We start from the raw sequence: 22,987 nt of genomic DNA, 5'->3' as shown, positions 1-22,987 counted from the left end.
TATTAAAAATTATTTGTTGGTTCAAGGTAGAATCTTATTGGTATCTTGCATGAGTTTTGGATGTACAGATAATATCACTCTGAATTTTGACATGATATGATCACTCTTAGATATTCATAGCATTTATATGCAATTGTATTCATTGTAAGCTGTTCCAGTGCATAGAATCCTGTTTCTTGAGAACGGTGCAATGGTAGTACATTGAAGTGATATGTTGAGTGTTTCATTTATTGAGAACGATGCAAAACTACACTGAAGTAAAATGTTGAGTGTTTTTCAAGAACGAGGCAACACTACATTGAAGTGATATATTGAGTGTTTCATTTATTGAAAAACATTGAATTGACACATGTCGCGAATACATTTAAGTCGATCGATTCGACCGATCGGTAAAATGGATCGTCTAGAACAATATATATTTCGTAGCTTTCGAAGGTGGGATAATTGAATGCAGCATTATCTTAGTCGATCGACTGGAGTCTATTTGACAGTTTTGCACGGACATGTATCACGAAGATGATGCAGTCACTTCAAAATCATCAAAGCAAAAAACACATGCATAATGAAACTATCAAAAAGAAGAATTGCATAAACATTTCTGCACACTTACCTATATATAGATCACGACGATGTTTACTATTCGCCTACTGATCTATATACTTGCTGTTAATGGACTGGTGAGCGGTTTGCATGAGACGTCCTTGGTCTCTCGATGGGTAAGAGGATGTCCAGGTAAGAAGTAATTATATGATTACATTTGTATAGTCACTCACTAACGTTCCGATTCTATTTTCCGTACATGAAGTTTTCAATGTTTTATCATGTTAACTATGCCAATTTAGGGGGTGAGGTCAATTATTTTGCACACCACCACGACTTTTTGCTGTAGCCTGATCGACAATTCACTATAAGCATTAAATTTAACATTGAGCATTAGCCTCAAGCATGCATATCCTCAAGCATGTTAACGTGCTGACCCTTTACGCAACTGGAATAATCAATCATAATTCCTATAACATTCCAATCTTTCCCTGCCTCGACACGTAGATGGACAACAGTTATCTTGGATTTCAAGCACATATCACTGGATTAGAGGAACATCTGATCGTAAATGGGTACTGGAATGCGCACCATCTCCTCTCCGACTATACGCGTGCTTCTGGACAGATATAGTAAATGGTTTTGATGAAGACGTGAATTTCGACTGTAAAAAAGGGATCATCACAGGTAAATGAGTTGAATGAAAATTAGTTGCATTGACCTTATCCTTGTACGAATATTTTTTTCATGACCAGGAATGGAGGCATCTGGATATAGTCGCACAAGCTCTGATCGAAGGTTCGCGTTTAGATGCTGCGAGACAGAGGATTCTCTCGGGAATGAGTATACCACCGACTATGTGAATGGAAACAGAGAAAACTTTAAGTACACAGTGAAAAATGGAGAGTTCATAACAGGAGTGTACAGTCACCATACGAATGGAGCCGGCTACGAGTAAGTTGGAACTGATTTCGTAATTCAGAAAGTATATATATTTGGCCGGAATGGTAGTTAGTGTAGTCATATCATATGTGATCGCCATTGCTTTTAGTCAGGGTTGCATGATATATGGGCATGCAGATGGTAGCCTAAGGTCTCAGATTAGTGGCCTAGGAAGGTTTTTGCAAGCAATAATATTGACGTTTTCAATTTGTTTTGCACTTGGGTCAAAGTAATTATGCTTGTTTGTTTTTCCAGGGACAGGCGATGGAAGTTTGATATAAAGAAGAAGTTATGAATGGGTTTTTCTATCACACCAAGTTTTGCGGCAAGAATTGTAGTAGAGAACCTGTAGTTGGGATTAGTAAAGGACAGTTGAGTTTTGTTTGTCTGTTCCGTGCTTTTTACCCTACTTTTTTGTATACTGACGCACTGAAATTATGGAAGTGTTTTAATATTGGAATATGGGATTTTTGAAAACATTATATCGGCCTTGATTCAAATCAAACTCGGCACTATATTCACAATCGTCAAATTGAGAATTGAGTCATTCGTAGTGTCAGCCTTACCTTCGCATTCCTTGGCATCGCTTCCCTAGCTCCCTTACCTTTCTCATCCCTACTGTCACTATCGTGGTATGGACCGGGGGATAGGAACGCTGGAAGTACGCCTGCACCTTCAACTTTTGAGTAAATCTTTCATACATATAGAGTTTAATTTACTGCTATCACTGAGTGAAGCCAACGTGTCGGTTATTCACATTTTTTATTATACTTACGTGATTATATTGTGTCATTTTGTGTGTGCTCTTTCGTTGAATGATTTCGGTGAGTTAGATTTTCGCCTGCATGACGATTGTGCTAAGCTCGATAGCTGTTTAAAGCATGTAGTTTTAATCAACACTCCCAGTTCTGTCTTCCCTGGTTGAATGTAGCAGATTCAGAACAACTGGACCGATTAGTCTGTATTCAGACTATAGAAGCTCCAATTTTCTTCTCTTTTCGGATGTCTGTAGGCTATAATGTATGAACCATATCTCGGTCAATTACTGATGCTAAACCATTTCGATTACAAGTAGGAAAACTACGTGATACAATCAAAATAAAAGCATAGATCATGAGAAAATTCCTATTTCCTATGCCTATATTGTTACAACCGCATAGCATGGTACATTTTCTATGTTTATAGTATTTAACTCTGATTAGGTTTATGGTTGATTAGGGTCAGAGTTAGCCCAAATATAACCGTAATCCTAAGCTAATCTCAATGATAAATTCACGTGATTTGGGTTTACTAGGCAGGAATTATCGATAATGATAATCGCAAGTCGCGCGTCTTTGATGATATCTTGTGCCGCTGCTGTTTGACGATTGACGATTGTGATTGGCGCTTCCATAGTAACGAATAACAAATCATGTTTTAGAAGAATTTTTAAAAAATAATTAGTATCAGAAGGAATTTTAATGTCGGTAATGTCGGTTGTTCTTTTGGTTGTGTACTTGTGTTGTAAGTTTCCTGATAAAACCTTCAGAAACCTTCGCTTGGATTTGAGTTCGCTTGACTCTGATTTAATTCTAGCTTGATTCGTTTCTGAACGCGGGTAGTTTATTATTAAATGATTTAAAGCCATGGAATTTAAAGGACCCAAAACATATAAACCTTCATTCAATCACCCCTCTCCGTCGAGAGATGAGATGTGGCGAAGCGAATTGGGCTTCGAAGATGGTAAGAGGAGAGCTTTAAATCTTATGTTTATGAGTCTCGCTTGTAAAAATATATTGTTTTAATGTAAAAATATAAAACATTACGTGTTGCCCACCAGAAATCGCATCAAATTTCACAGATTAAAATTCCATTGTAGTGAAGAAACTTTCATTTCCTCCTTATAGCAGTTTATTAGTTTATACATCCTTTTTGTATGTTACACGCCTAATTTTCAACATATTTTGATATCAGTTATTCTGAATCCCTACATGTTCATAGTATGTAATGTATGAGACATTCAACTTTAATACTCCAGTCCAAGGTAGAGCAATATTATTAGAATATAGTGTTCCCCAGCAATCACTCTGACCTGGGTAGCAACATTCCTATAAATCTTTCCCCCATTGATACTCAATACTAAATAGCAAAATATTTTAAGTTAATCAGTGTATGTAGGCATATATTGCACAGTGTTAGATGCCTATTATGCACTGGAGAGGCAATTAATTATTTAGTTAATTTTGGCACAAATTATTTAAGGCAGTCTAATTACAAAATGTTTAGAATAGTATATAAGCAATTAAATGAACTGACTAGTTCTGACTGCTTGACAATTACATAACTATATGTGTTGAGTACAGATTTCTTGTTTATTAGATGATTCAACAGATGACACATCAGACGAAGAACCAGAAGTAGATCAGTTGTCTAACAATGGTAATTATAAATGTACTCAAAGTTTAATTATAACCATTGACTGTCAGATAGTTTCATTTATTTGATTATAACATTACTTAGCATTTTTTTACCTATGAATTCTAGTAATATAATTCTGCTAGTTCAGTATATATTAATCCTATGTAAATGGTGTGCATAATGTTTCATTAATCAACTGTTTGAAGATCAACCTATATATAAATATATATATATATATATATATAAATATATATATATATATATATATATATATATATATATATATATATATATATATATAGACTGCAAAAACATTCATTATATGGCATTTTCAAGGCCTTGCAGAGATATATTTAAAGCAAAATTCAATTTTGAAAGGTAGCTAGCTTTGATCCCTGCTAAAGCTGGTACAAGCATAATTTTCTTCAATCTCTAGTCAATGTGATCATCATAAGGGATGCATGCACATTTTAATGTGTGAGCCAGGGGTGTGACACCTATGTACATACCTCATATGTTTGTCAACTCACTTCATTATTGCTAGTGGACCATATATTGCTAATATAGTGCAAGGATGGATTTCAGCATGCTTTTGGTGTTGCCTGAAATTCAGGGGGATACACTAGTCACTCCCTCAAAAATGTTTTTGTAATTATACTCTGATTTCATGTTACCGTCAGCTCTACGGTTTCATGCTCACTTTCACAGTCAGATTCTGCTAGATGTGAATACAGCCTCGTACCCATGCAGGTGCTTTATTCGAAAACATAAAGGCTGCATTCAGCGTAATATAGAGATCTGTGGCTAAGATGTGCGAGCGCGCAGGGGTGCTTGGTGAGGACGCGGCAAATGAAGCTTGGCTCTCCTGTCGCGTCATCCCCAAGCACCCCTTCGCGCTCGCACATCTTAGCCACAGATCTCTAAATTACGCTGAATGTAGCCTAAGTTATGTTTTCCAATAAAGCGCCTGGGTACGAGGCTGATGTGAATATATGAAAATAGGCGGGTAATAATATCTGACGTACAAAATGTGGAATAAATCCGCTTCTTTCCATGCAATGCGTTTTCCAAAGTATATATATATATATATATAATATATATATATATATATATATATATATATATATATATATATATATATATATATATATATATATGATTTTGAATTTACTTCAATCCTTTGCCCACTTCACAGATTAGATTGTATTAAATGGAGAAAAAGGACTTCTGGTGGGTGGGCAAAATAAGATTCGTGGGGGGGAGGCATTAAGATCACGGACTGGACATCTTCAATATATAAGTTTGATTTGATAGTAACAATCATGGTGGAGCTACAGTCGCTTCAGGTGGAAATTCAGAAAAAGGACAAACAACGTGAGGATCTACTATTGAAACTTAAGGTATGCATATATATGCCATATTCGGGACCTGTTTACGCACTAGTACACATTAATTAATATATTAATACGGGCCAGCTAGTACACGCGACGGCGAATATATAAAAACATGCTAGTATTATAGCTAGTAAGATTTGAAAGTTTGGTTTCGAAATATAATTGAAAAGAGTGATAACACAGAGAATTTGATATTATGAACTTATTTAATATACATACGCGCGAATATAATTATAGCCCTGTAAATGTAATAATGTTTTTTCGCGGGTAATATATTAATTCACAAAAAAATTCCGAAATAAATTCCTACATTTCTCAATATTAGTGTAAAGGCCCGGGAATGGTCATTGTCTGCATATAATTTTAGTACTCTTCAATAATTACCACTATTCGCGGGGAATCAAACAGCGAGCGCTGTCAAAGTTTCGTACAACGGCCCGTTGAGTCAGCAAAGAGTGCTTTCATGTATACATGTCATAATGATTACTTTCCGCAACTGCAGGCATTGACAGACAAGACAGCCAGCTACAAATCGCGCCTCAACAAGACAGAGCAAAACAAAAAATCTCAAATGAAAATCATGAAAAGAACCCACGAAGTTTTCATTGAGCAAAAAGATAAATTGATTACAGATTTGCAGGAAATGCTTTCTGAACACGAGAAAACACTTGAGGCTCAAGGGGCAAAGGGAAAGAAAAAAGGAAAGGGAACTAAAGCCACCGCTGCGGCTCTGCCCGGAATAGATCGATTAGTCGAAAGCATCACGACTTTACACGAAGAGAAAGCGAAGCTTACCGAGTGCACGCTCGTTGCACAATCAGAACTAGAAGTAGCGAAAGAAGAGGCGATGGACAACGCATCAAAATATCGAAACCAAATCTCAGATTTACAAATCGAGATTAGGAAAATGAAATCTATTTCCGAGCAGGTATAGTAATTAGCTACATATGGTAACTGCATCGTCTGCATGTAGTTATATTGTCATGCGAAGAATCATTACGGGAGATCTCTTAGGTCTTCAACAACATGATGGGGCTGCCAGCTCAAATCTCAATATATTTTTCCAGGAATAGGAACATCGTAAAAATATTCGAATTTTAAACTCGACCGTCGATCGCGATCCCTACTTCACTGCTTTCTTAAGGGTGGATTAATTTCCACTTACATGCAGAGAAATAGTTCGCTAGCGAACTTGAATTGTGAGCACTGAGTCATTTTGAACTAATTTATTTATGCGGTTAAATTCCAAAGAAAATATTCAATTATTTCGATTGCGAACTATATCTCTGTTAGAGGAAATCCACCCTAACGGTCTCGTGCTATTTCAGGACGTAGGAAAAGAGAACATCGATGTCTCTTCTGGACGTATCGCTCGCCTTGAGGAGCAAAACAAGTCTCTTAGGCAAGAGAAAAAAGATCTGGAAAACGAGATGTGGAAAACCCAAGAGAGCTTGCGTGACGAAATCCGAAGATTGGAAGATGATGTGAGAACAACGAGTAAAAAGATGCGTGATGCCGAGTCAAAATATGTAAATCTTGCGGCAACACCGCCCAAAGTCCAGGTTCGAACCGTGCAAGTCGTCTCAGAAGAGTTGAAGAGAGAGTTAGAGGAAGCTGTCAGTCAAAACAGGAAAGTCGAAGCACTACTCGCAAAGACAAAGGCCGAACATAATGCAAAGGTGGGTGCATGTTAATATCCTGATCTGGGCTAGATTCGAAAGCTGGATAAAGTTATCCAAGCTTCGTGCAACTCAAATCACACGCTGGATAAAACGTATGCGTTGGTAGCGAGTTATCCTTTGGATAGCGACTTATCCACCTTTCGAACAACCGGCCCCAGATTGATTTATTAAAACATACTGACTTGATTGATTTAAAACCTGCGATGCAAACTGAAGCCCAACATTTAAATGAATTTTGAAAATATATCCAGTGAACAAGGGAGAATTTCGTAGTAGGCCAATCAGCATGTTTGCTTTCGTTTTCCCTAACCCAATCCGAATACATAAATTTTTAATACTTCCGGTAAAAAGATACATTATTCATCATTTTACATGAAGTATTAAAAATTTAGACATTCTGATTGGCTTCGCCTGAAAAATGTAGACAAATATATGCCGATTAGTTTTAAACAAAATTTCACCTGGTGTATCCGGTGTATTCTGAGATCAGTGAGTATATGCAAGGACAACCGTACTTACGACATTCTGAGTCCCTTAACTCAGTTTCTTGGAAATCTGTTGAGGATTTTGTTACGCTAATTTTTTTGTTTGTTTTAGGTCCAAGAATTAGAGTCGGAAAGGATGAATGAATTAACACAATTAAAGACGGAGCATGCTTCAATGGTGGGTTAGCCTGTTTTTCTTAATGAGGTCAACAACCTTATTTTCCTTTTTCGAGGTCGCTATATAGCATTGAAATAAGTGATAGGAATAAGGTCGACCCCGACACTATGCACACCGAATTTATGGTCACAGTGTTCATCGAGTTTTACCGTCTCACGGTGATCGTTCTAGTTTGGTGTGACGGGTAAATGTCTTGAGTGAGCATCGCGAAAATATTAAGAACCACTATACCGAGCGTGTTAATGCCCGCGTGTTATTAAATGTAACTGACCATTTGCAACAGAAATGTTTACCAATCCATTCTACTGAAACTAGCAGAGGGCACTCAAAGAGAGCAATTAAAAAACGAGTGTAGCAAAGAGAGCATGTCAAATTATATGGAATTATACTTTTGTGACAGATACAAGAACTAGAATCGCGACAGTTAAGACAGAAGAGTGAATTGGAACAAACAAAAGCAGAGCATAATTTAAAGGTACGTGTGTGCATGGGTGCCTTCCGGGAAAAAAGGGAAACAATAACGTTTCTTTCTAGAAGCTTGTATACGAATATTTTGCAAAACCCGCAGGATGGCAAGATTTACAATTGTTGCAGACAGGTGCATTAATATAAAGATCATTGCTTATATACACGAAGAACTAATCCAGGAATTTTTCTTCTCAATTATACTTTTCCAACACCTGAGCATTCAGAAAAAACATTTTAATTGCAATGAGTAAAGCCGGTTTTCCCTTAACTCATTTACTTGGAAATCTGTTGAAGATTTAGTTACGCTATTTTTTTGCTTAATTTGGTACAGGTCCAAGAATTAGAGTCAGAAAGGATGAATGAATTAACACAATTAAAGGCGGAGCATGCTTCAAAGGTGGGTTTATAATAGCCTGTTTTTCTTGATATGATCAACAACCTTATTTTCCTTTTTGAAGGCCCTTATAGTATTGAAATAAGTGATAGGAATAAGGTACCGAATTCTGCATGTTTTCCACATTTTATACATTTCCCAATCAGACTTTACAGACTTACTCTCAGCTGCTCATAGTATAGGTAATTTGGTTTCGGATTTTATTTTCGTACCTCATTCAAGATCCCATTGAAAATTATACTTTATCCTAAAAATTCAATCAATTAACCGATATAGGTTTATATATAGCACGTACTACTTGTTTAATTCGTGCATTTATGATAATTTATGCAGGTTAGCGAAATAGAGAGGGAAATTGCGGGTGTAAAGGAGAGATGTCGGCATGAAATTGAACGTATGTCTATGGAAAAGCAAGTGGAGATCGAGGAAGTAAAATTAGAAGCTGAGAGAACGACGGGCGGTCTCAGAAAACTGTACCGGAGTTTGCAGGTAATGCACACATGAATACAATACAGAAAGGATGCCCTTAATTATATGTACTTATTTCTGCTCAATGAATTTTTCCCCGAGAAGACACACGGTGTGTTGCTTTGTAGATTTTATAACTCTCGGTTAACATGCTTTCCACTGTATTATTAATTATTTTTCTGTGCAGGAAAATTGTCTCAATCTTATGAAAGAGTCGCAGGATTTGCGGAGATGTCAGCAAGAGCTCAATAGCGCATGTTCTACTTTCACCACCTCTCTCAAGCCAATATGCCGAGATACTTATAAAAAGGTGAGTACTATGTTTATAGTCAAGGTGAGTGTTAGAGTAGATACTAAGGCGGATTTCCTTTCAGTGCAAAATATCGCGCGATTGACTTTTTGCGATAGCTCGCTTTCCTTTGAAATACAGACATGCAATTAGATGGATCTTGCATGTCCCATACGTTATGCTTGACTGAACACATTTCGAAAGAAAGCGATCGCAAAACTTTCTGCAGTCCGAAACGACAGTTACATGTAGTTACGATATATAATATCTTAATTATTGCCAAATTAGATCATCGAGAAGTTAGCCGCTATCAGCGAAGATAACAAGGATCTGGAGAGACGATATATCAAAGAGATGAAGCTTAGGAAACGTCTTCACAATGAACTTGTTGACCTCAAAGGCAATATCCGAGTGTATTGCCGAGTGCGGCCGTTCATTTCCGAAGACGGTGTTCGAGCTTCATCCCAAAATTCGACCATATCCTTCGATCATAGTGATGACAGCGTTCTGAGCGTTGACAACAAGGGCACTGTAAAACATTTTGAGATGGAGAGAGTTTTTCAGCCAACATCAACGCAGGAACAGGTACGAGATAACATTCTTATAGAGAGCATATGAGCGTGTATATAAAAATAATTAAATATTTTCTTCGCGCTAAAGACTGAAGATTATCAGATCAAATGTGAATATATCATCGCGCACCCTTTAGAGGTCGTTCTTTCGCGTGTGTTTTATAAGATGATTTGGCCCGCCTAAAGGGAGATTAGGCCTGCATTGGAACCTTGAATATGGCTGAACAAGGAGGAATTTTTGTTTCAGACCAATCAGCTGAATTCTCTTATTTAGGTATTTTCGGAAGTTGAAGAGCTCGTCGTTTCATGTCTGGACGGCTACAACATTTGCATATTTGCCTATGGCCAGACTGGAAGTGGGAAGACGTTTACAATGGAGGTGAGAAATGACGTCATTGCAATTTCTAATATCGTTTCTGAGGGAAATGTGGAGAGGATTGTTTCAAGTGTAGTGGGTAAAGGGAAAAGGAAGATAAGTTTTATATTTTCTTTGTACGTACGGATTTCCTAAAATGAACCTTTGGTAAACAGGAGATTTCCATATTTTGTTCAACCAAGTTTAATTGAAAATAGTTTCGTTTGAGAGAACTATTTACCAACTTTTAATAGCTCAGAAAAATGCTTATTATACATATATGCAAACCATTTCTCTTTCGTGCCAACTCCAGTTATAAATAATGAACGCTCTCTTAACAATACATATACTATGAATTATGTGATGTCTAATTATTTTTTCTCGTTTTATTTCTTAGGGTCCTGCTGACAATCCTGGAATAAACCAGCGGGCTCTCCGCCACCTCTTCGATAGCATTGAGGCAAGATCGAGGGACTGGGTCTACTCGGTTTCAGTCAATGTCTTGGAGATCTACAACGAGACCATACGGGATCTTCTGTCGTCCGAGCAGACGCAGAAGCTGGAAATGAAACTCGGCGCGGACGGGCTCAATCACGTGCGAGGTCTTACAGATTTTCAAGTGGAAAATATTGACCATGTAAATGAGGTACATACGATGGCATAATGTTAATTCAATAAATGTTATTAACTCCTATAAAATTTCATTTTGGAACTCGTTTAATAAATCCCGGTTCTATTGGTTTACCTTTATACATTCTCTTTTTGGTCGAACACCAAATAAATTTCCTACTACTGAAAATCTACGAGTTGAATCTTGAGACTGGATTTTCTAGCAAGAGACCGAATGCTGAAAATTTGCATGACTATACCGTGGAACTGAGAACAGTCAAGTTCAGACATAAATACTTGTGAAATATAGTGGAAGTGTATTCAAATACCATTCTTATATTTAAGCTGTTCACTTTGGGCAAAAGAAACAGAGCCACAGCAATTACAAACATGAACGAACACTCCAGTCGATCTCATGCAATACTACGTGTAACAGTCAGTGGTACCCATGAAGCAACGGGAACAACTGTGACAGGTAAACGATGCTTTTTTGGATTTGTAAATTGTCTCGTTGCCGGCATAGTAAGTATTTCGCATTGATTTCTTCAAGCACAAACTTTAAAAATCCGTTAGCTTATTTTAAAAGAAAATGTCATCTCAGTGAGGATGTGATCTCTGCATAAAACCGAGGTCGTATTTTAAGATGATGCAAGTATTGTTTGCGAGGGCCTAAGAAGTGACAAAAACCATGTGTCAGAACTGTAAACCTCTTGCTTTGCGTGTAGGTAAACTCAACTTGGTGGATCTGGCTGGGAGTGAACGTGTTAACAAGAGTGGCTCGGAAGGACTGAGAATGAAAGAAGCTCAAAATATAAACAAATCCCTTTCGTCCCTCGGTGACGTCATCCACGCCTTGAAGAATAAACATGGTCATGTTCCGTACAGAAATTCAAAGCTGACGTTTCTTCTTCAAGATTCGTTGGGTAGGATAAATGTTGTATTTCTAAAATTATGACAACCCATTCTGGGTCGCGTTACATCTCAACTATAGAGTTCGTGTCCAAAAAATTTAAGCCATTTTGAATTCGGAACCAATTCGCCGACCCGACTTTAGATTTTACCTTTAAGGCCCGTTTACACTTACGATTTTTGCTGCGATTTTCTTCTTTTGACAGATGTGAACGAAAAATTAGTCACGCTGAATGTTCAGATTAATAATAGCTCTTTTTGAACATCAGTAACTAATTCGCTCATTCGCATCTATCAAAAGAAGAAATCGCACATAAAATCGCAAAATCGCAAAGTGTAAACGGCCTTTAAGAATTAAGAAACATTGCCATCGGATGACTGCAAATAAGCCTGCCATGCATGGCGTAGCCGGCCTGACGATTTTGTCCCGCTATGTAAATTTCGACTTATTAGAAGTCTTTAGAAAATTATTGTTTTCACAGTTAATGAACGCCAAAATATTAGCATAGCGGGACAAAACTTCAGGCTGGCTACGCTATACTGATTGTAGAAATTAGCCTCTCTTGCCAGAGCAATCGTGCTATTTTAGTGGGGATATTTTAAAACAACGCACTTACTAGTAATTTTTTATGTGTTTGAAATTTAGGTGGTGATTCCAAGACACTAATGGTCGTTCAAGTCTCGCCAGCACTTAAGAATGTTGGTGAAACTTTGTGCAGTTTAAATTTTGCCCAACGAGTGCGAATGGTGGAATTAGGTCAAGCAACGAAAAAAGTCGAGTCTGGTGAACCGAAGGTGAGTTAATTAAATCTTTGTTTGTTTAAATATGATCCAGATGTATGAATTTACAAGCAGTTTCGGTAAAACATGGTGAAATTTCGTTTTAAAATTTAGTCAAAATGGGTTATTGAAAATGTAAACAAACTTGCTGATTGGTCTAAAACGAAATTCCTGGGTAACACTTTAGAATATATGTCAATAATTAACTTTTCAGCCCGTTACGCCGAGCAAATCCAAGAGAAATGTGACGCCAAGGAGGTAACAGGCAAGGTAAGAAAGATATAATAGAGAATAAATTAGAATCTGGGTACAGCATATTGACCTGAGTTATACTAGATACGGATCATCCGTTTACGCGAACCTGGGCAAGTAAAAGATAGTTCGTCTTCTAGTTCGTCTGTGTGTAAACACGGGCAAACAGACGGATCACCCGTCAACACGAAGTATATAATTCGTCTATTTAGACGAATTTTAAATGATAGTTCGTCTTGACCCACCATCCGTCGGATAGTATAAATACGGGATTGGGACGAACTACGGAACGGTGTGCAAACCAACTCGCAAACTCGCTGCGTGTGATTTTATATCATCCATATTGTTTTATCCATTGTTCAAGGTTAAAATACGTAAACATCTTAGTTTGAACTTGAACAAGTAATCCAAAATTTCTTTAAGAGTGTTTTATTTAATAATAAAAGAAACTTTTTACCCCTCATCATCATCAGGCTATGTAATATTTAAAACACGCGAAGGTGCTTTTTAAATTTCGTATGAAACATTATATAAAGAATACTTATGAACGTGACAAATTATATAATATTACCGTGCCAACCTTCATGATACTTAACCACATATAATGTCATCACTGTTGTTCCAGCTGTTAATCTTCGAATCATATTTTCCTTTGTACTTTTTTCAATTGCCGGCTGGTCAAATTGGGTTTTTCTAAAACTGAATCATACCTTCTAAATTATTTGTTGTCTGGTATTTCAGAATCCTGACTTTCTAGGGGAATCACATACGAAAACGGTCGCTGTTCATTAACCCGCGGTGGAATCCGGGCTTCGTTGTCATTGGCTACCACGTAGGGTCCTTCAGACGTGTAATCGGGAATTTCGTAATAGTTAAGAGATTTATAGTCATTTTCTGGGTCACGATTGTGTTGCAAATCCGTGTATCCCTCATTATCCAAATAGTTGGGATTGTTATTTTCCGGGATTTCCGCCTCTCTGACTCTGTCAGTTTCTCTTCTTCTTCCTTGGGATGTGATATCGGCAGGTCTTGGAGACCTTATCCCGCCTGGCCGCCGCTTCTTGGCCACAAGTACGACTATGAGGATGATTAGTGCCAACAGAATCATTGGAAGAAAGATGAAAAGGGCCGTACTTCCTGACATGGAGTTGGAATCTTTGTCGGGAGATCCGTCTAGCAAGGAAAATACAATTGAATGTAAACCTTACATTTTTCTCAGATTCCGTACAAGGGCCAGTTGTTCAAAGCTAGATTAGCGCTAATCCTGGGTTAAAATTTTAATCTAGTGTTTTAGTTTGTGTGCTTCTGTACCACTGTTCGTTTTAAAGCTTTAAAAAACATGACTTCTATATCGGTCCAGAAAATATTTATGAAAAAAGATATTCAACTTGTGAGCAAGCGAAACACGCGATTAAAAAAATTAATGTAAATATTTGCTTTAACCCGGGATTAAGCTAACCGACTTTTGAACAACCGGCCCCTGCCTGGTCTTTAAATACGATGAAGAAAGAAGCTTTTCTTTCATGATGGTTATTACTTGGAAAAATATCTGCGATCATACCCTTCGCTGGTTTCGTCGCTTCCTCGTCCTCCTTTGTTGTTATTGCCGTGGCTGCAGGAAAAATATCTTTATATAAAGTATAAACATGGATCGCAACAACCTCGCAGGCAGGGCTCTTCTACCTACGCTCTCCCGCCCGCGCCAATAGCTTACCAGAGTTTCGGACATTTACGCTCTTTGTCGTAGGATTCGCCTTTTTCGGTGATGTTCCGGTTATATATCCTGGAAACGTGTAAAATGAGTGGAATAAGGTATACGCATTCAGCAGTACAATAAATGCTATACGTATACGGATAACAACACCGGATATAACCGGCAGGATGCTGGCATGCAAAAAACGAGATCATACAGATTGTGAGAGATAAACTTATACAGATATCTAATTATTGTTATTTTATGGTGGACTTCAACAGTATGTGCGAAACGTTGTTGGGTATACTGTATATAGCTACAGTCGTTATCACATATATGCTTGTAGGGGGTTGATCGAGGTTTAGTTCATTGAGACCCTTGATGTATAATATTAAAATTTCATTCAAAATGTGTTACCATGGGTAGAATAGCAAGAAGGTACAAATGTAAGGAACGCGGAACTATATTCGGGAAGCATGCATATATAGATTAAGCCTCTTACAGACAAGCAAGTTTTCGATGACAAGTTTTTATGTGGCAAGTTTTAATTGTTTGTCTGTACGCCCAACTTTGACAAGTACACAATTTTTCCTATGACAAGTACACTACGTTGTCATTGAACTATGCTAGATCTGGCTGCCACTAATAAATATTTTAAATGTAAATGTTTGACTTCAATATTTCCTCAAAACGTTATATAATCCTGTACTTTCTGCACAAACTTGCGAGATAGGGTAAGTCATTATAGGCAATTGAGTTTAAGTCCTAAAGTTTTCTTAATATAATAGCAAAGCTTTCGGAAAAAACAAATATCTGCCTTAATAATTACATACTTGTTGTTGGGCTGTGAGTGTTCGTGATAACTTTGGGCTTCTCGCATATCCATGCTCGCTTCTTGTTACAATCTGTGTTATTCCAGTAGAAGGACTTCTTCAAAATTTCAGCACAATTCTCATTCTTATCGTCAGAAGGTGTTTTTTTCCATCTCTTAATAACAAATTTATCCCCATTGCTCCAAATCCATTGACCAAGCTTAGATGTCCTATCAGAAATGTAGTCAGTACAATGGGTGGTTAGGCAATACAATAATAGCTTCAAAGTTGTCATATGCATGTGCATGCTGAGCTATACTAGGTTCAAAACCGCGGCAATGCTGGAGGTGCGCAGTAACCTACAATTAAAATAAAAAATCATTATATATAGCTAGGTTTGCTAACCATGACGTAGTAATTATGGTCCTATTCAATCCAATCCAGAAATTGTAATTCAAGTTCTTTGTGTGACCGTATACGAATTTAACTTCTTCTTTAGTCGTCAGAGACACTAAATCAGCTCTTTTTCCCAAGCAAAACGAACGAGCACTTTTCCAAGTAGTTTGTTCAGGTTTATAATTCGAACCGGGTGTGACGAATAGATAACACCAATTGCCAAAACCTTTCCATTTATCAGGACATTTTGCTTCGACGGGGACAACTGTGAACGGAAGTAAAAACACTTTTATTTTTGTGCATATGCAATGCATCTGAAGGTGACGCTCACCATGGTCGTGATGCGATTAAAATGAATGCCTCATGTTGTGCTAACCACACTGTCGTCAAAATTCTCCGGTCCTTTCGAAAGTTTGTGACCCTGGCTATCGTTCCGTTTACCGTGCGATTCAAAGACAATGCCGAACGTGTTTCAAATTTCGTAACGTGGGAACCGCAATCATTTCACTTCGAAACTAAAAGCCACGGTGTTTATTAAATCGCACATGAATCCAGGTATCAATTCAGATATTTGATATGATTATAAAGGTTATCTTCCGTTAAAAGGTTTACGGTAGAAGTAGAGAAAATTACCATTATCGCCTTGCAAACACATTTAAATGACTTATTTTTTAAAATGTTTCTTGTGTTTATTGCACAAGCCAATATATTTCTTTGTTTCTTTCTCAGAAATATCGATTAAAAGGCAGCCTAAATACTAAAATCAACACTTATTCTACTGGAGTGGGCTCCTTGATGAACAGTTTGTCTTTATTTATCACATGACGAAAAGGCGTGTGAATTATACACACAGCATGCAAATACCAAATCTTTACGAAAATATTTCATTCGTGGCCGCTATATGTATATCTTGTATGTCAGTTATAGAATAATATCAATAGAAAGAGGAGGAAAGCATGGCCGGTTTGTTTTGACGATCACATGCCCTCTTTGTGTGGCATCTGCAGCTTACTTAACAAAGGTTGCCTTTCTAAATTAAGTATTAAACCTTATAAGCCCTGCATGAACGTCACGAGGAAAGATGAGTTCTTGCAAATTTAGACTCGTTAACTCGCAAATCTAGTTTTGTGTATACTAGTTATTCACCTTGTTGATTACCAGCGCTGGGTATCTTTAATATTTTGACCCTCTGATTAATAGAGGAATTAAATTTCTTAATAATATCGAGGGGGGGGCGAGGGAGTTAATTACTTGCATCTATAACATTATATTCACTGTGCATGATCACCAGCGTGCAGTTCGTTACGGCCGATTTGTAAATGTCGAACCTTTAAAAAAAGTATACATAGTTGGTACACATCTATACAACAATTTTGCACTAGACTATATATACATTATATGAAATGTCAACATATCCTATAATGAAACTTCGAGTGCTGACTCCCTCGCTCCTCCTGATATTATAAAAATCATTGATATGGAGTATATATGTCAGTTCAAGTTACGATACGGAATTCAGTGTTTCAGGAAAGGAAAGTCATATAAAACTGTTAGCTAGAAAGCCAAAATATCGAACGCTATATTACTATATCGCACATAAAAGAGGACTGCATGATGATGCAAGAATTTCGAACAATATCGAATAGGTATCACTTACCAGTATTAATTTTGACCAGTACTAAAAAGATAAGAAAAACTGACCACGTGCCTTCTACCATTGCGGGTAAGCCGTCTCAACTGAACTATACGAACCTTGCCAACCTTCGATTAAAATTGATAAATGAATGCATACCGATTCACTATCTGAAAGCAATTAAGGTACTTGTTAGATAATTGATGCTTATTATATACAAAAGCGCAGGATATAAGCTAACGTGCAATCTGATTGGCTCTCTATATACTAGACAGATATTAGCTCATATCTGCATGTCTATAGTAGAGTAACCTAATGGCGGCAAGATTTGGGAGGTTAAGCGACGATGAAATTCAAGTTTTCCTTGATAAAATCACACGAAAGTGCACCGAAAGGGCGACAAACTTTGAAACAAAAGTATTCAACTGAAGGTTGAAAATATAAGTTTACAAAATACGGTTTTGTTTCTGTTTTTCTGTATTAAACCGTTCGAAATAACACGATTTAATTATTCAATTTTTTAAGAAAGTGTGTTCACTATATTGTTCAAATATATATATATATATATATATATATTATATATATATATATATTATATTATATATATAATATATATATATATATATATATATACATGTATATGTTGTGCCGCATAGTCCTTCGTAAGACGATCTTGGAGAATTGGTAACTGAACAAAAGCTAAATATCTTCGAACGAATTTAAGAGAGTCAACATGAATAACAAATCTTGGCATTATGCACATTTCACAGGTCTAGCAATATATATGTATGAGGGCTATATATAGGTGTTCACATTGCATGTCTTATTCAATATAGAATAAGACTGTTAGGAAATTGTTAGTCGGGAGAAACACAGTTTTTTCATCGACAAGGCAACTGAACTCTATTATTTCTACACTATGCTAAGAATCGGTACTCTTTTCTACGTCACAAACCAATATGGTGGAGCAAACAATATGGTGGAGCAAAAGTTCGCACAGGAAGTGGCAAAAATCGCGACTTTGGAGAGCTATAAAAATCTTTTTGAAAAAGCCAATTTTGATTCTGTTTTCAGAAATTAATCAGGAAAGTGAGCACTTTAAATTGAGCCAATAAAAAAGAGGTCGAAAATTTCGTTGCAAGAAATTTTCAAGACGGATGTCCAACGATTTCCCATAAATTTAACATATGCATGCTGTACAATTCACGTGATCGATATTTACGTATTTATATATATTTCCAGGTGACAACCTTAATGATAACGACTATATATATATACATATATATATATATATTATATATATATATATATATTATATTATATATATATATATATTATATATATGTATATATATATATGTAATTTCAAATAACGGCTAGCCGTTTTGTGGACGTTCTTACAAAGAGATTAGACATTAGTGAAGAAATGCAGCATATTAAAAGATATAATTAAGTTGTTTCATGTATATATAAGTAATTTTGTTCAATAGACATTCTTTCGAAAGATTTGAGAATGTGCTGAATGTAAAAATATTGAATATGAGAATTATGTTTTGAATCTCATTCCTATATTTCGACGCCATCTTGAAAGAAATGTAAACAAATTGCCGTCAAAATGACATACCACAATTTTTCACGTGTGAAGAATATCGTACGTCCAATCAAAAGCCGTGTATGGCATTTTTTCACACGTGAAAAACATCGTACGTCCAATCAAATTGCATGAAATTTATTTAGACAGTGAAATACGATTTTTATAAATCTCTATACACATATAATATAATATATATTATATATATATATATATATATATTATATATATATATTATATATATATTATATATATTATATATATATATTATATATTTATATATATATATTAAAATATATATATATTAAAAGATATATTTTAGTTGTTTCCACCGAGGAATGCCGACGTGCGTGAGCATAAATTTTTGACACAAAACCTACTGCGATATAAAGCTAGTTTAAGCATACCTTCAATAGTTGATATTATGTTAAGGCCAACCTGCTACTATAACTATATGAGTAATCCACAGCACATTATATTTACATTCTGTGCAAATAAACTCTACATGAGCTATCTAATGTGGAAATTCTTAGCCATAATCTGCTGAGGGGATCACATACGAAGAACGCTGGTTACGAAGAGGTGCGGATATATTTGGTTCATTTATATAGTTATTATGACTATCGTTGGAAATCACGTAAGGGCCATTATAATCCACATCTGGGGTCTCATAAAGGTTCAGGGATGCGTAAGCGTTTTCTGGCTCCCGATTGTGATGTAATTGTGCATATCCGGCATCATCGATAATCGTGGGATTCGAGTCAGTTTGTCCGCCCAAGTCTTTTTTAGATATTTTTTGGCCGTCGTCTCGATGGTCCTGCTTTGAAGCCTTTCTTTTGCTGGATCTCAGTCTTTTCGTGCGCACAATTACGATTATGACAATTATCAATGCCAACAGAACGATGGGAAGGAATATGTAAAGAGCTGTTCTCACGGAAAATACGCTTGGATTCTCGAATGTAGTTTGACCTATATGAATGACGGAAACAGATATAAACTTACAATCATTGCATGCCAGGGCTGGCTTTACTACAGATTCGATGAGCTCGAGCCGGTGCATGGGATACACAACTAACACAAGTGAAACTTGTAATAATTTATATTATATATATAATAATTTATATTTTAAAGACTTGTGATAATTCTTGTCTCGGATTATGTTGCATGATGCCCTGTCCGCGCTTAAATTGTTTAAAAATGCTACCATATTTCATGTTTTAGGATATATATCTGACTGTGTGGCGATGCATGGCACATAAATGACATAATGCTTTTATTATATACCTTTAGTTGTACTTTCTTTAGTTGGCACAATCTTGGGAAACACTGTAAAATAAATCGAAATTGCAGGAATATTGAATTATATAGAGACTATAAAAAGGGAACTTCGAAAATGTCATTTTAGGTTTTCGTTTACCTTTTTGCGTTGACGACATAAACGATTCTTGGATATTGGTGTATTTTTTTGTTGACGTTGTTATCCTAAATGCTAAAAATATGACGTCGAGTTCACGTATAAGTTCAAAGAGTAGCCTGCATGATTGTTCGTTAAAACAATCACTATCAGAATTGACAATTCTTGGGAAAACTGTTTGTGCGTTCGCGAGGGAGTTAGGCTTTACTATACTATACTGATTCACTGTTGAGAATGCGGTAATTGTTAAGTATAACTGCGTTACTTATTGATTGTGTGAGTGTATGCGATATACAAGTGTAAATTAAAGATGTGAGGTACGACTTGTGATAATCAGTCCACTACCGGATGATGTCGTTGCATTCAAATTTTTCTATAGAATAGTCTAAATAAAGTATTTGGTAAAACAATCGTAGAAAATCACTGTAATACTCTCGCGCTCAAATTGTTTAAAAATGCTATAGCTACCATGCATACTTCATATTTTAGGAAGTATCTGACTGCGCGTGCATGAATGCAGGCATAATGCTTATATACCTTTAGTTGTATTTTCTTTGGTTGTTTCAAACTGAAGAAGCGCTATAAAATAAGTCAAAATTGCGTATTAATCGATTAATATATACGAATTAGAGACCAAGATCGTAGCTTCGAAAAGGTCATTTTGGGTTTAGATTACCTTTGAGTTTCTGCAATGACGGAAAAGGATTATTGATGCGTTTTGATTTCTCACATATCCACGCTCGCTTTTTATCGCATTCCTGATTCCTCCAAAACATTGACCCTTCTTCTATTTCAACGCAGTGCTGGTCTTTTAAATCATTTGGTTCTTTTTTAGACCATTTTACGATGGTACGTTTATCCCCATTGCTCCAAACCCATGCTCTGTCGCTCGATAATTTCGTTCTGTTGATTTTATTCAGTCCAATCCAAATATCTTTATTGATATACCACGTATGATCATACAAAAAGCGAATCTCGGCTTCAGTTGTCAGAGAAACTAAATCTGCACCTTTCATTAAGCAATGCGAACGAGCGTCTTCCCAATTTTTTCTTTCCTGCCGCACGAACAAATAACACGAATTGCCAAAGCTTTCCCATCTTACACCACAGGTCAGCTCTATGGTAAGGACTGTTGATGAAGAGAAAACGTTTTGTGTTAAACGTGATTAAACGCTAAACGTGCATGATTTTCTCATTCACGCGTACGCCGGCTGACCGCTCATGCAGTTTTCTTTCTGTTATCCATATGCATATGAATTGCATCTTACTCTTATTTTCTGTCAAAATTTGTAGCAGTTTTCGATTTGTGAGAGCAAGAGGAGGGAGGGTTGAGCGAATTCTATAATGATTTCATCTACTATATCAGCTACTATATATAGTCTATATGAAACGAGTTGCTGAAATAAGCAATCGTGCGAATTATAATTCACCATGCACAATCACAACAATGAAAATTAAATGAAATTAATCGATTTTTTTTATCAATTAAACCAAATGATGTTTTCAGCATAATATATTTGGACCTTCATTTCAGAAAAATTTAGGGCCAGGGAAACATCAACCTTTAGAGAATTTTTCTCTGTTTGTGCAGGCATGTAACTTCAACTACGGTATTCCACTTACCTTCTCGGACAAAAATTAAGATAGCGTAAACCGACCATATTACTTGTACCATTGTGTATCCTCGGGAACAGGCGATGAATTAGAGCGGGGTCGTCGATCAAAAATCTAATTCTCTCTCTCAAGGACGGTAAAATGAACCCAAACAACCTGAGTACATTAATAATATAATACCTATACTTGTAAGTTGATTGGCATAAACTTCAATTCCAGTCAAGGACGCTCTTAAAATCCATTTTCCCCCGCGCCCAAGAAAAAGCTATCTAATTTCCTTTTAAGTGCATGGACGTTAGAGTACGAGGACTTTGTAATTATCTGGTTTAAAAGGCCGGAAAATAACACTACAACTACATACATAACATACATAATCTACAATAACATACATACATACATAACCGTTAACTGAATCAAACACGGTTAATAATATATTTTTATGAAATTGAAAAATGACTTGAAGGAATTTGAAGGCGTTGAGAAACTATACTTCGTCCGTAATCATAACTCCTCTCGTGGGTTTGATCTCAGAAAATCATATAAGAGCAGTTGTATTCATGCACATGCACTTATGTCATTATACAAAGATCTATCTATTACATAATCAAGTGCATAACTACCACCCTATGTACCGCATAGATCTCATGCAATCATTCGGCGCAATATTGGTGCTATAACAACACGTAACTACGAAATATGTTGTAAGAAATAGTGCCAAGATGTGGGCGACGGAATATGTAATGAGTGAAACATTTTTTTTCCCAAGCATGATTTACACTTCTGTAATTCGCTGTGTAAACAGAAAGTTTTGGTTTGCCGTGTTTTTACATTAACGGTTTGTCTATATACATGCATGGGTTTAACTTTTGGAGCACTTTTTCTGTTGGCGCAGGCACGCAACTTCGGTATTCCCAACTTACCTCCTCGGACAAGAATTACGATAGAGAAAACCGATAATATTACTTGCACCATTGTATATGCTCGTATACACAGTGCTATAAATGAATGCGATGAATTAGAGCGGGGTCGTGGATCGAGAATTAAAACCTCTCTCTCGATAAGTTTCAGTGAATGAACACGTATTATATAAACACGAAGAAACCTTAGTATACTAATAATAT

At 36.4% G+C, this 22,987-nt stretch overlaps 3 protein-coding genes across 3 annotated transcripts; 2 read left to right on the top strand and 1 right to left on the bottom strand.

The window, feature by feature from the left end:
- Nucleotides 1-621: 621 nt before the first annotated feature.
- Nucleotides 622-1,896, top strand: LOC114527907 (dermatopontin-like). The gene is made up of 4 exons (XM_028549623.1): nucleotides 622-732; nucleotides 1,048-1,227; nucleotides 1,296-1,494; nucleotides 1,738-1,896. The coding sequence occupies exons 1-4, from the start codon at nucleotides 630-632 to the stop codon at nucleotides 1,775-1,777; spliced, it is 522 nt and encodes a 173-aa protein (XP_028405424.1). The 5' UTR covers nucleotides 622-629; the 3' UTR covers nucleotides 1,778-1,896.
- A 1,046-nt stretch (nucleotides 1,897-2,942) lies between these two features.
- On the top strand, nucleotides 2,943-15,002 carry LOC114527836 (kinesin-like protein KIFC3). Its single transcript, XM_028549540.1, has 18 exons — nucleotides 2,943-3,204; nucleotides 3,841-3,900; nucleotides 5,194-5,279; nucleotides 5,776-6,201; nucleotides 6,602-6,952; nucleotides 7,553-7,618; nucleotides 8,019-8,093; nucleotides 8,418-8,483; nucleotides 8,814-8,969; nucleotides 9,136-9,258; nucleotides 9,526-9,822; nucleotides 10,084-10,188; nucleotides 10,562-10,810; nucleotides 11,119-11,248; nucleotides 11,499-11,696; nucleotides 12,329-12,477; nucleotides 12,677-12,732; nucleotides 13,456-15,002. The coding sequence occupies exons 1-17, from the start codon at nucleotides 3,108-3,110 to the stop codon at nucleotides 12,722-12,724; spliced, it is 2,682 nt and encodes an 893-aa protein (XP_028405341.1). The 5' UTR covers nucleotides 2,943-3,107; the 3' UTR covers nucleotides 12,725-12,732; nucleotides 13,456-15,002.
- A 4,365-nt stretch (nucleotides 15,003-19,367) lies between these two features.
- Nucleotides 19,368-22,113, bottom strand: LOC114527800. The gene is made up of 6 exons (XM_028549493.1): nucleotides 21,876-22,113; nucleotides 20,929-21,381; nucleotides 20,790-20,831; nucleotides 20,256-20,327; nucleotides 20,123-20,164; nucleotides 19,368-19,807 (listed from the first exon to the last, which is right to left on the bottom strand). The coding sequence occupies exons 1-6, from the start codon at nucleotides 21,925-21,927 to the stop codon at nucleotides 19,368-19,370; spliced, it is 1,101 nt and encodes a 366-aa protein (XP_028405294.1). The 5' UTR covers nucleotides 21,928-22,113.
- Between the last annotated feature and the right edge of the window lie 874 nt (nucleotides 22,114-22,987).

The sequence above is a fragment of the Dendronephthya gigantea genome, unplaced genomic scaffold (genome assembly GCF_004324835.1).
Source record: "Dendronephthya gigantea isolate DGI-Jeju-01 unplaced genomic scaffold, DenGig_1.0 000047F, whole genome shotgun sequence".
Lineage (NCBI taxonomy): Eukaryota > Metazoa > Cnidaria > Anthozoa > Malacalcyonacea > Nephtheidae > Dendronephthya > Dendronephthya gigantea.
Note: the sequence above shows the minus strand (reverse complement) of the source record. Positions and strands in the feature narration are given on the sequence as shown.